General features: G+C 47.7%; 1 protein-coding gene across 2 annotated transcripts in view; it reads right to left on the bottom strand.

Annotated features, from left to right (window-relative positions):
- MRPS30 (mitochondrial ribosomal protein S30) overlaps positions 1-16,272 on the bottom strand; it is a 76,279-nt gene that overhangs the window by 45,103 nt on the left and 14,904 nt on the right. For both annotated transcript variants that reach the window (XM_078675047.1, XM_078675045.1), the window contains exon 2: positions 9,602-9,747. In XM_078675047.1, the coding sequence (XP_078531173.1) occupies positions 9,602-9,747 (146 nt within the window). The remainder of the gene's footprint in view (positions 1-9,601; positions 9,748-16,272) is intronic.

Here is a 16,272-nt window from a genome sequence, read left to right as displayed (position 1 = left end):
GAGAATCCTCATTTTTGCAGTTGCTAAAGTATGGAAATAAACCATGCCTGTGGGATTACCATGCTAAAATTGGTGACATTCATGCTTATAGGTTTATTTCGGTTTGTTTTCTTTAAATTCACACAGTCTCCTGGGAACTGTCATTTTTATGGTTATAATGAAATAGCTGCTGTGACTAGAATGAAGAAAGTGAGAGCATAATACTCGCCTCAGAGCCCATAATAGAATTGAAACTTTCTGTTATTGCAGCTAGGACATTTTTCATTAAAGAAGAATTAACCCTTTAAAACTTCTGTAAAGCACTCTGAAGGAGCGAGATCATCTGAACCAAGGAAAGGAAGAAATAATATGTATGCTGAAAGAAATTGTATCTACCAGGTGAAGGATTGTGGAGAGAATGCAATCAGCTTTACCTGAAGTCTCCGGAAGCCAAAATCTTCCCGACTCAAGGACAAAAGAGTGTGTGAGTGGAAGATACTTAGGACAGTGAGAGCCGTGTCAGCCTACGAGAACCAGTAAACCAACTGATACTGAACATTTGGCTTTGGACCGTACTGAAAGTGGCCACAAGCCTTCACACAAACTGAATTTATGGACTTGTCTCAACGACATTATCACTGAAAGTTTGGGGCCCTTTAGAGCATCATGGAAGAAGTTACAGAACTTTTCCTCAAATATAGAACAGTTTCAGTCTCTGGAGAACCGGAATAAGGTGTTGAATTTACTAGATGAGGACGCAAGCTCAGAACATACATTTTCCAGGTTTGTGTTTTTGCAAATGAGAATAGAGGATACTCGAGACCTGTGACAGAGTCAATCGTCATTTCATGTGAAGTCTGGCTACATTATTGAGACTATTCCCCAAGAAGATTTTTAACATCTCGAAAGGTTTCCATTTGAAATTAAACATTTTAAACTAGAATGAGCAGAAATCCTTGTCCTTCATAACTCTTGACTTCTATAGCAAACCCAGATCTTTCCTAGTTCAACTGTTGGTGATTTTTGGTCCTGGTCCACTGCACCCAACTGATCTGTATTGTATTTTAAATTATACTAATTTTCCATGGAAAGGTTATTGAATTCTGTTACATCCCGATTCCCTATAAGGTTTTCTTCATTTAGATGTCTGTGAACATTTTTCCCTTTTTGGGAAATTGCAACTTGCTTCTTTCTTATATGTATTATACCACAGTTTGAGGTAAGGAAATAGTGCTCAGCGACTTCACCTTGGGCACCAAGCCCCCCTGGTGCATTATAAATCCATATAATCCTATTGGAGGTCTCTCAAACAATCGCATATCACAGTTCTCAAATTCGACTGAAGCCTTACGTAGTGTTCATCATAAAGTAAAATTTATTATAGACGTTTGGCATATAACAGAGTAGAGAAAAGCTGTATAAAAGCCAGCCAACACATATTTTAAGGAACACTCCTCTTTCTCAAGACACAGGATTCCTATTGAATAGTGCATTTACCTTGGAAATTCATTGATTAGGAAGATTATTTTCCTTACGCTTCGCTTTCCCTCTTTAAACGAATCAAAATTCTAGTAATCTATCAACTGTTTCACTGTAGCTCATCGTGTTAGCATGCGGTGTCCTTTTGAATACGCATTAGAAAAAGGCAGCCAAAATGATTGTTGCAGCTCTCCCCACATAAGAGGCATCAAGAGACTCCGTTGTTTTAACAACAATTCAGATGCCTAAAATTAGCTATATTGTTGACTCTACAGGGCTTAGCCACAGCTCACATCATGCCTGCAGTCTCCATCCCAATAGTTCAACAATCCTGTTTATCTGCCTTACTGTGCGATCACATGCCCATTAGTTAATAAAATGTACATATTGCTGGTTTTCCTTCTGTCTGGATCCATCACCATTAAATCAAGAATTGAGTAACATATCTAGGAATCAGACTTCAAGTAATCAGAAACATACTGTTGACGGAATACTGACCACATCTAGAAACAGGTGTGAGCACATCCATGCAAAGGTAAGTGCCTGAATACGGATTGTAGTTGTATTTTTTATTTTTTTTATTTTATTTTGCACAGAGATGGTAATTTCCATGAACACAGCTCTTGGCCTACAACCCCCCTGGGCCGGCCGCGTCTCAGGCAGTACAGTACACCCCACTTCACCTTTTACACAGCCTGGTGGCCAACAACCCGGGGGTCTGGCGGCGTGAGATAGTACCAGCGGTCACAGTATCTGGGATTTTACATTTGTACTAACAACAGCCAATATTCGTGTGCATTTTAACTTTTTCTCCCTCTCATATAACACAAAACTCCCCCCATTAAACTACCCACCCCGTACCCTCGCCCAAAGCCTCAAAGAAATTCCCCACCCCGCAGCACGCTGCCCCCGCCTGCAATAACCTTCCGCGCCCCCGGCTCCTCCTCTGATTACGTCTGGAAGGTCGTTGGTAGCTATACCCTGAAGGAGGTCCAGTCCCTCTTCTTATCGTCCGGGCGGCATCTATAGGTATCCTCATGAGGTGTGTCACGCTTCCAATCTAGCCCCGCAGGTGCACTCCTACCTCCAGTCATCTCTCCCACCCCCCCAACCCCCCCCCCACCAGCCCGCCCCTCTCACACCTCGCCTACGTCAGGGACCTGGGTAGCGTCACACAGAGGGTCTTCCATCAGTTCGTGTAACGTGTCGTCCCCGGAACTCACATCGTCAGCTTGTTGTCCCTGCAAGTATGTGTGGTACAGGGCCCAGAAGTTTTTCGGGCGGCTTTTTGGGGGCAACAGTTCACTGTACGTCTCCGCCTGTGTGCTACAGTACAGCATGTCCCGAGCCCATCTGGCCTTAGTCGGCAGGGGGCCTCGCATCCAACACTGGGCTACTACTCTCCTGGCCATTAGCATCCCCATGTCGGTAAGTCTGCGGATCGCCACCGGGAGCTTCCTTGTGCTACCTATGAGTGCTATTCCCGGGTCAACTTCCAAGTCTACCTCCAGTATTTTGCTCATCTCTACGAATATTTCACGCCAGAACTTCTGTACCCCCGGGCACCCCCAAGACAGGTGCAGGAAGTCAGCGTCCGTTGCCCGGCAACGCTCACAGTGAGCCTCCACACGCAGTCCATAGCGGTGGAGCCGTGCTGGGGTGTAATACACCCTCTGGAGGAATTTAAAATGTATAAGCCGGTGTTTCCCATTAAGGGAAATGCGCTTCGTGTTTTCGCAGCAATAGCGCCATGTAGCGTTGTCCAGCGTGATACCCAGGTCGCTCTGCCACTCCAGGCGGGCCTTCACGAGCTGGTGTTCTGCATGTGACCTTGCTGTGTTGTAGAGATTAGTCAGTAGTTTTTTGGGGTCTTTGTGTGTAATGACGTACGATAATTCTGGGACGTCTGGCGGCTCTGCCATGTCCGGGCCCAGAAGTTCCAAGAGGGCGCTCCGGGTTCTATGGAAATGGAATCTCTGGAGTAGTGGAGGGTCACCACCATCCCCCCGGGTTTGGTCCCAGGTTTTGGCGGCGCCATCCTGGAACAGGTCGCCCGCCTTGCTCAACCCCAGTTTGTTCAGTTCCTGCGTGACTGCTCTGTCCATCATCGGTGGAAGCCAACGCATCCACTCTATCGGCATTTCCGGCGAATAAAGCAACGCCCCTCCTTGGCGAAAGAGGAGTGAGAGCCAAGCGTGATTGGTAGATGAGATGGAGTCCAGTATTCCCGTCCGACGATCCTGCGGTTGGCAGACCGTCGCCGGGAGCGGAAGTGGATAGGCGAATAACCGTTCCATCCTGACGTGTGGGATAAGCCGGTCTCCGTGGACCCAGGTGTGCAGGTGCGACGCCTGGGCCACCCTGTAATATAATTCCAGATCTGGCGCCGCCAATCCCCCCAAGTTGTATGGGAGGGTGAGTGTTGTCCACTTGACTCTCGGTTGCTTCCCCGCCCATGCCAGTTTTATCATCAGGCTGTTCAAGCGGTGAAAGAAGGCCTTGGAGAGCACAATAGGCAACGCGTTGAAAAGGAACAAAAATCTCGGCAGCACTATCATTTTCATGATGGTTATGCGGCCCAGCAGCGTAAGGGGTAGTTTGCACCATATCTCGATATCGTCCTCTAGCTTACTGATCGCCCTCCCGTAGTTCTGGCTAATCAGTTGGTCCGGATCCATGTGGACCTGGATCCCCAAATATCTTATCGGGTCTTCCGTCCACTGTACTGGGTATTCCGTCTCCACCCGTGTGGTCACCGGGGTGAGCGGTAGTACCATCGATTTCGCCCAGTTAACCTTGAGCCCCGAAAGGGCACCATACCGAACCACCTCCCTCAGGAGGGGGGGGAAGCGTGGTAGCGGGGTCATGGGCGTACAGCAACGTGTCGTCCGCATACATAGACACCACAATTTTATACGTGGGGAACCGAATCCCCTCGTGGCTGTGATACTCCCTGAGTGCACAAGCCAGAGGTTCTGCGGCAATTGCGTATAATAGAGGGGATAAAGGGCAACCCTGACGGGTGCCCCGGCCTATGTAAAGAGGGCTGGAGATCGCATTACCGACACGGACCCTCGCCGAGGGGCGATCATAAAGCGCGCCAATCATCTGGATGAAGGGCTCACCAAGTCCCATGCGGCGTAGCACCTGCAACAGGAATGGCCACTCGACGGAGTCGAATGCCTTCTCCATGTCCAAAAAGAGCGCTACCGCTGGTGTGTCCTGCTTTACATGTTGGATGGTCCCCAGCACCGTCCTAATGTTGTAGGTCAGGTTTCTGGAGGGAATAAAACCCGCCTGCTCCGGGGCCACCAAGTCGGAAGCCAGTAGCGCCAGCCTATTCGCTAGCACCTTGGCGTAGAGCTTAGTGTCAACGTTCAGCAACGAGATTGGGCGGTATGAGCTACAGTCGTCATGTGGCTTACCCGGCTTCAGAATCGTTACTATCATCGCCTCTCTCATCGTGCTGGGCATAGTGCCCTGCTCACCTATATCCTCGAGAAGGGTGCGGATATGCGGCAGTAGTTGTTCCTGGAACGCTTTATAGAATTCGACTGATAGTCCGTCAATGCCTGGCGCACTGCCTGATCTCATGGAGGCCAGCGCATCTCTGATTTCGTCCATCTGGATAGGGCACATCAGGAACTCCTTCTCGGGGTTTGAGAGAAACGGGAGACGTATATGTTCCAGATAATCCAGAATGTCGGCAGTCATGTCACCGCTTTTCGAGGAGTATAGCTCCGAGTAGTAGTCTCTGAAGGCTGCGGCGATACTCGTCTCGTGCGTCACCCTATCTCCGTCCGGGGTTTGTACATCTGGGATTAGCGTCCTTCTCCTCTGGCCTTTGACGATGTTCGCCAGTACTGAACCCGGCCTCTCCCCCTCGCACTAGGTCCGGGCCGTGGCGTATTTGCCCAAATGTAGTACCTCTCTGTCCGCGGCTTCGTGGTATTCTACCAGAAGGCGCCTAATTTCACACTCTGTAGCATCGTCTGGGCTGGCCCTACTTTGTGCTTCTAACGTTTGCAGTCGTAGCTCAAGGTCAGCCAAGGTGGCCCTAATGGACTTTAGGACACTGGAGTGCTTGGACATCGCTATGCCTCTGATATACACTTTAAATGTTTCCCAAACTATCTGGAAGTCCTCTACAGAACCAACATTTTTCTCAAAGAACACTTCTATCGCCTCTGCCAATTCGCCGCGGAAGAGCGGATCCAACAGGGAGTAAGGCGGGAAGCGCCACGCGAAGGGCATGTGTCCCCTCACTGTGGTGTCTAAAGAGAGCAGAATGGGAGAGTGGTCTGAGAGGGTGCGCGGGAGGACCGTGCAATGCTCAACGGCACGGAGAAGTCCCGCAGTGACAAACCAGTAGTCTATCCTAGTGTGTATATTGTGAAATGCGGAGTAGTGTGTAAACCCGCCCCTCCCAACATTTCTGTTCCTCCACACATCAACCATATCCAGCATCACTAGCTTTGCCATGAGCGATTGTGCAGCTGCGGATGGCCGACGGGGGGGTCCCGATGACCTGTCTATGTCTGGGTTAAGCGTCAAATTGAAGTCCCCGCCCCATAATATGTGTGGATTGTCGTATCTAGCAATTTCACTGGCTAGGGCATCAAAGAAATCCGGGGAGTCGTAGTTGGGGCCATACGTGTTAACAACTAACAAACCCATCCTCCCTCCCTTTGCAGGACGCTATGACGTATCTCCCTTCTGCGTCAACACTCAGGGCCTGCAGCCGAATACCCGATGTCGGGTTTACCCATGTAATGACCCCCCGTGCGTGCGTGGTGAACCCGGCTGCCGCTACATGCCCCGCCAGACCTCTAGTGTGCAGCATAGTACTCATGAGTGGGAGGTGCGTCTCTTGTAGGAGTGCAATATCGATATTGTGGCGCTTAAGATAGCATAACACCTTCCTGAGCTTCCTGTGATCATTAAGCCCTCTTACATTCCATGTGAGGACATTCAACAGTTTGGGCCTCATATCGGCCCGTTCACCACCTACTACAGCCATGGGGACAGTGCACAGTTCCTAAAATCGCATTCAGCTACGTGGAGCAGGCAGCAGTGCAGGCAAGCAGGCAGTCGCATCACGCACCAAGAGTGCCTTGAGGCAGGGCACAACGAAAAAACACAAAACAACCCTAGATTCTCAGCTCCCCCCTCCCACAGCAGACCAACCCCAACTTGGCCCAGACTGCATCGATCCCCCCCACCCCAACTCCCGAAACATCCCCCATAGGTCCCAACTGGAACCTGTTGTGCTGTTAGCATGAGGGCGGAGGTCACCAAAATTAGAACAAGTAACATTGGTACCAAACAAGTTCTGCAGCTCATCACCCCTTTCTTGTCGTTGAACGGCCATGCAAGTCGAGATGTATGAATGTGGGAAAACAGTAGACACCGCCTGGGCCGGGACCCACCACCCCCCACCATCCAGCAACCCCAATGCGAATGCATCGTTGAGGGAACAGTCCCACTCCAACCACCAGTTAATAGATGTAATCGGGTTAAGAATCTAATAGTAGGAGTGTATGATAAAGACTTGGAACATTCTCACCACGTCTCGGAGATAGCAGTCGTTCAAGAAGTGCCCACAGGACACTCCGCCGCCGAAGTCCTCAACCTCCGGGAGGGAGACAGTCCGTGTTGGCAATCGACCGCCGGTCAGCCATGCGCCGCCGGCCAGGGTCACCCGGGAGGGAGTCAGGGACGCTGTACTGTCATTCTTGTTCATCCAGCCCGCTAGTGGGGTCCTGGTCTCCCGATTGTGACCTGGGACTGTTCCGCATTTCTTTCGACCAGGTCTTCAGCGCCTTTTGAAGATCTTTGGGGTCCGTAAAGATGTGGGAATGGCCTCGTCGATTGACCCTCAACTTCGCCGGGTACAACATCGCATAGTCCAGCTCGAGATCTCGCAGCTGCTGCTTGTACGGGGCAAACCGGCGCCGCTCTTCCTGCACCCTAGCGGTGAAGTCCGGATATAGGGAGATGTTTGATCCCTCAAATTGCAGCTGGCCCTTCTCCCTGGCCGCTCGCAACGCCATGTCTCTGTCTCTATAATTCAGGAGCTTGGCGATAATGGGCCTGGGGGAGGCTCCCGTGCGTGGTCTGGGGCCCAGCGTGCGGTGCGTCCGCTCCACAATGAACATAGGTGAGAATGTGGTTTCCCCCAGCAAGGTGGTCAGTAGTTTTTCTACGAATAGCTCCATTTTACCCGTTTGGGTCGTCTCCGGAACTCCCGTAATTCGAATGTTGGACCTCCTGGAGCGGGCTTCCAAATCTTCCGATTTGTCCTGGATCACCTGCAGAAGCTTTGCCATGTGCTTGCGGTCTTTGTCAAGTTCCATCTGCCCCTCCTCGACCTCCGTGATTAGTCTTTCGGACATGTCAAGGCGCTCCGCATGTTTATCGACCCTCTCCGACATTCTATCCATGCGGTAAGTGAGCGCGTCTAACTTCGTTCCGATAGACGCCATGCTGTCTTGTAGGCCTTTCTCCATGGTGACCAGCAGCTCCTTTATGTCTGCGTAGAACGAGCCTTCCTGTGTCGCAGTGGGCCGGTTGGAGTCCGGCTCCCCAGTGTCTTGGGCCCTATTGCGCCGCTGTTCGAAGGGCAGTTTGGATTGCGTTTTATCGCCCTTCCCCATCTCGTAGCGTTGTCGTGCCACCAGGCCGCTGCTCGTCGAGCTGTCCCGGGGGTGAGATGGTCTCTGCCGCCTTCTCGGCGCGATTTCTGCCGAAGGGAGGGAAGAAGGCCGAACTGTGACCGGCTGTTGCACCTCCCGTCGTCCGAATCCAGGTCCAGGTCGCCTCAGGCTCACTCCGGCAGCGATAGGATATGCTCCTACGGATCAGGCGGCCCTCCCGGCCCAGCAGACCGTTGGGGGAAGTCTCTGTGGGGGAGAAAGCCTCCCGTCGGCAGGATCAGCGTACCTGGCAAAAAGCACGTGTGTCCCAGCACTAGGCTGTCCCCAGCGATGCGGTATGTCAGGAGTTATGTCCTAGTCCCGGGGGGGGGGGGGGCGCAATCAACACACCTCGTAAGTGGTGGGGTGGGCCTCACGATTTCTTGTCCGGTCAGGCCGGGTCCCCCAAGCTGTTGTGTGCCGCCCGCCACTTCAGAATGAGGCTCCAACATTCAGAGTCGGCCAGTACACGAACCAGGCACCGGCAGCTGTGGCGCCCGGCGCTCCCCTCCGGAGCTGCTCGCAGTCCCGGTCTCGTTTGCCGGGTCCGGGTGTCCGACCTCCGGCGCCACCGGGCAGAAGGTGCAGAAGGTGCAGCGCACGTCGCGTGACGCACTCCGGGAGCTGTGTGGCGCAAGGCCGCGGCTTAAGGGCCTTCAGACGCGCCTTGCGGGATCGTCTGTGTGCGCTCCGGTGGTGCCGTACTTCACTTCTTCCCAGCGTCGGAGGGGTCGACGAAGTCCGGGGGCGCTGAGCTGACGGCGCCAGGCAGTAGATGCCGAAAGAACCAGGATTTTGGAAGGATTATGTGGGTGAATCGGCTCAGCGCTTATGCGACCGCCATCAACGCCGGCAAGCTCCGCCCCCCGTTGTAGTTGTATTTTTAAGTGATTCAGATTCACGACATTGGCAGAACGCAGCAGCCAGACTGATCCTAAACCTGCCCAAGAGGACACACATGGCCCAGCATCTAAACGAACTCCACTGGCTCCACATCCAGAAAAGATGCCATTTCAAGCTCCTGGCTCAGGCCCACAAAGCCCTCCACAACCAAGGACCAGCCTAAGTGAACCACCACCTGATCTTCCGCCAACCTGCCAGAAACCTCTGCTCACCTCGCCCTAGCTGAGACACCACATATCTGCTGCAGCCGCTCCTTCTCCCACCTCGCCGCCAAAGACTGGAACGCCCTCCACATCCGCACTGCACCCTCGCTGACCCACTTCAGAAGGGACTCGAGACCTGGCTCTTCAATTGATATCTGTAGCACAAAGCCTGGATACCCCTGTGGAGATTAGCCAAGCTATACTTGACGGATTGGCTGGCTGAATGCAGTGTGTGGTTTCTCTAGTATTCATTTTAGATTCATCCACTACCAAAATGCTGCAAATATATAGAGAGTGGCATGGTGCAGTTGCAGAGTTGAAAGGAAAGAAAAGTGCTCTTACCGGGTCCAATTGTTGAGGCACACGAATTTGGCTATGTGGGCTGTCATCTATCTGAAATCTAATTGGGTCAACCTTGCCCTTTCGATGCCCACGAGCCACACGAGTTTCACCACGCATCCAGTAGAAGTTGACATTTGGTCTCAAATCTAAGAAAATGAACCAACAAAAGATGTTAACACTGAAAAACAATTAAATTATCCTGTGGAAGCAAAAGTTAAGATGATATTTTAAGCTTAGCACTGGCAAATACACTACTGATCACAGGCTTGGGTTACTTCACGTATATAAAGGCATACAACCAACAAGTTTCTGTTAAGAATTATGGTTTAATTGCCTTCTCACCCAATGCTGGACACTTCCATAGTGCAAAGCTACTGACCAACTAATTATATTTTTTGCAAGTCTTTGCAGATACTATCAAATGGGCAACTATATAAACTGCAAATATATATGAGCAGTATTGACTCTTTGGAAAAGGTCTGCAGAACTTAAGCTCAAGCATAGGAACTAGGGCTCATTGAGAAGGGACTCTGCTCTACATATTTGTAGCTTTCCATAACCTAGACAAAGCAAAATGTTTGTCCCACCCCCTAAGTACCTAAACAGTTACTGTCCTGTTTGTTGGTTTCAGAAGAAAGTCATGTATACCATTTCATACCAGCAAACCCAAGCCGAGTTGCTTAAATTCATTTAACAAAACAAACTTGTGCAAACTCATGACAAAGGCAATTTCACAGTATGGTATAAGAGGCTTAGCCCCAGCTGCAAGGGGAGGGAATGAGACAGAAGTTGACCCAAATGCTAGATTGGATCCCCTGGTCTCCATGTCGCTGCTTAAACCATAAACATTGTGTTGCGCCAGCCAAGGACAAGGAGAGATTGAGGCAGTTTGACTGCAATCATTCAAAGACTGCATCCACCACAAAAAGTCCTGTGATGACTAACGGCAAGCAGAGTGTCACCCAAGACCAAAAGTCACTGCCATAACAGGGTGGGAGCTTCACTTGTTTGGGATGAGGGTTTTAGTTTTGGGTTGTTCCCTTGCTGGAGATTGTTGCCACCCTCACTGGGCAGTGGCAGTCTGTAGAGAGATCCCGGACATCGGAGGAAGGAAGAGCTGTCACACAGATCCTCTGGATTAAGGGTTTCACGCTGGGAACCTTGCTGATTATAGGCTCATGTTAACTCCTCCATCATTTAACTTGTGCTCATTGTACAATGAGCTCTATTGGCTTTAGGGAAAGCGATAGTGGGTGTTGTAAAAGACTGGTGCACTGAAAGGAGTGATATAAGAGCCGCCAACACACAAGCCTGATTAATTAAGACTATTCCAAGTCAGATAGATTTTTGCCTATTTTACTCCCAATAGCATCTCTTACAGAACACTTAGCCCGCAGACGTATTCCAAAATATACAGTTTTAAAGCATTGATGCACCATACTTCTAAAATTTGGATTGCTAAGGGCAGGGACTATCAAAGAAGGTTGGAGTGCTGTGCCCTGCACGACAGCGTTAAGCTGCTAACTGAAAACTAGTAACTGCTATCTTTCTTTGATCACTTGAGAGTTCCAGATATGCTAGAGCTATGATGGGCCTTTTTTCACATACCTGGATAAACAGTTTAAGGATGTGAACTATCGGTTTCAAACGCATCTTGTTAACGTGGTTACCTTGTAGTTTAGTACTTTTTGTGCAATATGGAGCATTTTCAATTTAAAACTATATATGAAGGGTAACAAATGAATGGATTTCAAAGCCGAAGGAATTTCCAATAAACTTATAATTCCCCTTGCAATATACAAAGATAACTTTTTCACACCTACATTTCCTTCCAGGACTACACGTATTGAGCCTCCCGCCCTGAATATGAGAACTATTTTAATCACATGTGTAACCCGAGATCAACATCATCAGGCAATTCCAATCACTTCTTAAAGCAACATACTCCTTTTGCTTCTAATTTTACACATTACGACAAACATTAAAAAAGTATATAGCCTATTTTACACTCTAGAGCATATCTGCTTTCAAGCCAATATAAAAACAATTTTGGTTAATATTTTTTTATTATAAGGGCACATCACCCTTTTAACATTTGGAAAGCATTGTCCTGAACAAGACTTGCAACTAAGTAGATTCTGCCTGGAGAGGAAGACACGCTGACTTTAAGGGGCACAAAACAACAGACAAAAGTAATTCTTGTAAGGGAGAAACATTCCAGCCTAACACACTGGAGAGTGGAATCTAAGGGTAGCTCCCTCGCCCTGGTCTTACTCATTGGAGACTTTATTCATTACACTAACAGCAACTTTTACATGAAAGCAATCTAAACAAATAAGAGAAAGTAGTTGGAAAATCAGTGTTCATTTCCTGAAAAATACTTGAGCTGTGCAAATGACTGGATTTTAATATATAACTTTAATTTAACTCATTTTAATTTAATAAGGAGTGACATTTACCCATAGGCATTAAGGAACTGTAGTCACAACCATCCGATATTGAATAGTGTCAATCAAACCAAATTACTTCTAGGAAAAGCTGCCTAGATGTCATGGAGCCAGGTCTTAATTGCCTTTCTAAAAAGGCAAATGTTCGGTAATCGTCAGAGACTTAGGAGGCTAGTTCCAAGGTCTGGTGGCAGCAACTGAAAAACCTCTGTCCATCATCTCTTTCTCTGAACCCTTGGTACGATGACCAAACTGCAGTTGACAGAGCGAAGATCTCTTCCGGGGATGGCCTGAGGAAACATCTTTAATCCCGGCAGGGCTGGGAACGTGGAGGGTCTTATGAATACTATAGATGGATTTAGAAAAAATGTGCTTCTTGATGGGAGCCAATGCAGCTCACCCATGCCCACAGCCGTTGACTGGCACTTAGGAATGCCAAGAATAGCTCTTACATGTACATTCTGTGCCACTTGAAGTTTTGCCTGGGTGCCAAGGTTCGAATCCAGGTAAATGGAATTGTAATAATCTAGCCTGGACATGACCCAGGCTAGTGCAATCTGCTTTCGGGCAGAGAGGGGGGTGAAAGGAAAGTTATTTTTTAACTTCCTTACAAGCCAAAAGCAGGTAGCGACTGTACAGAAGGCTTATCCATTCAGAGAAAGTTCAGAGTGTAAGATTAGCCTAAGATTTTTTGCCTACTCAACTGGAATCTGGAGGGTGCCTAGAGGGTCCAGCCACCAGTTCACATGCTTTTATTGATTTTTCGACGGCGTTCGATAGTGTAGATAGATTGACTCTATGGAGAAAATTGGCTGAAATGGGGATTCCCAAAGATCTTTTAACAATAATAATCTCCTTTCATACGTCAACATGGTGCAGAGTCCAAATGGGGGGGGAGAAAAAGGCCTAACCAACCCCATCCCTTTGCGGAATGGGCTAAAACAGGGATGCTTATTAGCTCCCCTATTATTTTCCATCTATATTAGCGATCTCCCAGGGCGTCTCTCTCAAAGTAAGCATTTCCCTCCAAAATTAGCTAAAGTCGATATACCTTGTTTAATGTATGCAGATCATATTGTTATACTTGACCAGACCCAGAAAGGTTTAAAAAGATCTTTGAATGAATTAAATCTGTATGCAATCGAAAATTTCCTGATGCCAAATATTAATAAAACGAAAGCAATCCCTTTGAGTGGCAGAAGGAAGCCCTTACCTTAGATCTGGTATTTAGGAGATGAACCAATAGAGACTGTAGGAGTATGTGCAGGGCTCGAAAAATTCACTCGACCGCTCGCATTTGCGAGTCAGATTAATTCAGGACCAGCTATTTTTAGGTCCTACTCGCCCTTTCTGGCGAGTAGGAATACAAACTGACCCTTGACCTCTGCCTCTGAAAGCAGAGGAAATGTGACAAGATAGCAAGATATAAAGGGATCTTTATTGCTCACAAAGTAAATGAGCAATAAAAATGCGTTTAAATCTTGTTAACTTGTCACATTTGCTCAGCTGTCAGTCAGAGGTCAAGTGGATTTCAGTTAGGTCGAGGAGATTTTGTAGGTTACTAGACCAGCAGGTCTAGTGCATTTTAAATGATTTTTCGAGCCCTGATGTGTATTTGGGTCGTATTTTTACTACCAATCTGTTAGATACAGCCCACCTCTGACACCTGTACCGGAAGGCAGATTCCCACGTTGGGGCTTTACAGAGATTGTACCACTCCACAGGAAATAGACACTTTACACCAATGCTGGAAGTCTACGGTATGAAAATTCATCCGATTTTATCGTATGCCATGGAATATTCACAAATTAAAACATGGAAATCTATAAAAGTAAAGGAAGGGACCATACTCCGAAAATTGATAAAAGTGGCTCAGTCGGTGCCAGGTCAAGCCCTACGTCTTGAGCTATCGGTAACTGGCATCTCAACCAGAGTAATTTCAAATAATATTAAGTGGGCGTACAATTTATTACGTGCAGCCCCAGACACCTTAAGACATTGGAGACTTTCAGAGAGGAAGCGACTGGGTATACTTTTAATAGGAATATGGTGAAAGCCTTTGAGGTCTCAATGCACGGTTGCACTTTTAAAGCAGTGGTCCCCAGCACACCTGAAATTGTTTTTAAAACATGTGGCCCCTAGAATCAGCTTTGAATCTGATAAAGAACACTGCAGTCAATTGAAGCACTATAAACGGTTTGCAGAACAAATAGAATTTAAAACCTATGCTCCCTATTTGCGATTTCAATTAAAGCATGGAGTAAGGTGGTGTATTCTACTTACACTTGGGTATACTCCCATTAGCCAAATTTTTAGCTAATTGGAATGGTTCTAATAATCCCAAAGGTTTATGCTAATTATGCAAAGGTGGCCAGCAAGATTTTCTACACGTTTTATTAATATGTCCTAATGTGAGCATAGTTGCGGCTTGTCAACGTTCTATAACCCCAATTAGTTGAGGTCTGGATCAAATAAAAATGTTACTGTTTAAAAAAAAAAAAAAAAACATGTATGTGAGCGATAAGTGTATTTTCACATTGGTTCTCAGTGGGCACTACACATAAGCACTGATGGAGCAAGGATTCGCACATGAAGCGACTTGCTTGTACTCATGAACCTCGAATAACGTTAATAAAGTAACCAACATGTTTGTCTTACTAAATTTGCATATTTTACATCAACATTGGGTGTCCGAGTGAAGCTTGCTTATGTGTTTACTAATCATAATACGCTTGCATTTAAGATGGCTGCTGTGCGCGAGGGTTTCTATTGCGCATGCGTCTGTCATACTCACGTGACATGACGTATTCGTTATTTTGGAGGGAATCTGCCGCTCCCGCGCACTAGTGTTAATATGGCTGCTCTATGTTCACACATGCGAGAAGCTTGCACTGCTGCTTTCGCCAAGCTGTTCGTTCTGCCTAATCCTAATGCTCTAGTTAAAATTAAGATAATCGGTATAGAGTAAAAATACATGGTATACAGTGTATTCATTTATTCTGTGTTCTAAAACTGTTTCTTTTCCATTTAATGTTGCACTTTGAAAACTGGCCTGGCTTATAACGCTGTACTCCATATTTGTGGAAACTGCAACTGCGCGAAAATCTCAAGTCTCTGGAACAGTGACCTTTGGACTATGGCCAAGGAACGGACTGACTAGAAGATGCTCCTGGGAACATGGGCTTGTGAACCCAAATTTATACAATGTTAAACAATGTATTTGCCAATAGAACATTGTTGTCAATCCCTACCGGTAGTGAATATATCGTTTGTAGGGGTCCCCATATTTTCCAAAATTTGCCAATAGAACATCCATTGTTGGGTGGAATAAAACCTCATGAGAACCTGAATTTGATGGGCGGGAACGTAAATTTAAATAAGAAATGGTAAAAGTTTCAAATTCGGTGTGGTGTGATGACCTCTCCTCCTCTTTTGTCCAATTGAAATTGGGGGATCCTTACACTTGCAACATTGGGGGGTGGTACACTGACCTGGAAAATAGTATAACTAGCGTAGGTTTAGCTAGAGAAATTGTCCGACTTGTCTGAATAGCTGACCTGTCACTGACCCAACGCACTCAATAGGTGACTCTGAGCAGAGGGCTGCGGAGCACTCTGTCAGAAGATTCGCTAACCCAATCGGGGTCCGGGAAGCTGAGGTGCTGGCGGAGCACTTTGCCGGTGAAATCGATAACCCAATCAGGGTTCTGACTGTTAGCCGCAGAGAGGGAGTAGCGCAGGCGTTGCAACTGAACTGCGGGTGCTGGTCTTAACCTTTGGTGGTCCGGTCCGGTCCTGATCCAAATCTGGTTTATCCTGTCCTGATTCTGATCTGCACCTGCTGGCCTACTGGGGTTTCTGTCCTTAACTGACCCGTGGCCTGGGTTGGTCTTGACACCATTCTAGGTAAATATAAATCGGTGTGGGTATCGTCATTATATTTCTGTGTGCCCTTTTCTTTAGCTTCCCTAAATCGATAAAAGCTTCGATTGCATATGTTCCTTTTTTTCTTACCCTTCCCTTTGTAATGATCAATTCGTCATTTGATTTAATCGTTTAATCGTTCGTTGGGGGGAGGGACGACCGTCAGGGGGTCTTACGATTTGGGTGGGTTCCCACTTGGGATGCATGGTCAAAACATTGACCACTCACTCTGAAGATGCCCAATGTGTAGTTCTTGAATGGCCAAATGCTTTTAAGCTTACTCTTGTCAATGTTTATTCTC

This window comes from Lissotriton helveticus, chromosome 2_1, assembly GCF_964261635.1.
Source record: "Lissotriton helveticus chromosome 2_1, aLisHel1.1, whole genome shotgun sequence".
Taxonomy (NCBI): domain Eukaryota; kingdom Metazoa; phylum Chordata; class Amphibia; order Caudata; family Salamandridae; genus Lissotriton; species Lissotriton helveticus.
The sequence above is the reverse complement of the archived record's forward strand: the minus strand, read 5'-3'. Positions and strand labels throughout refer to the sequence as shown.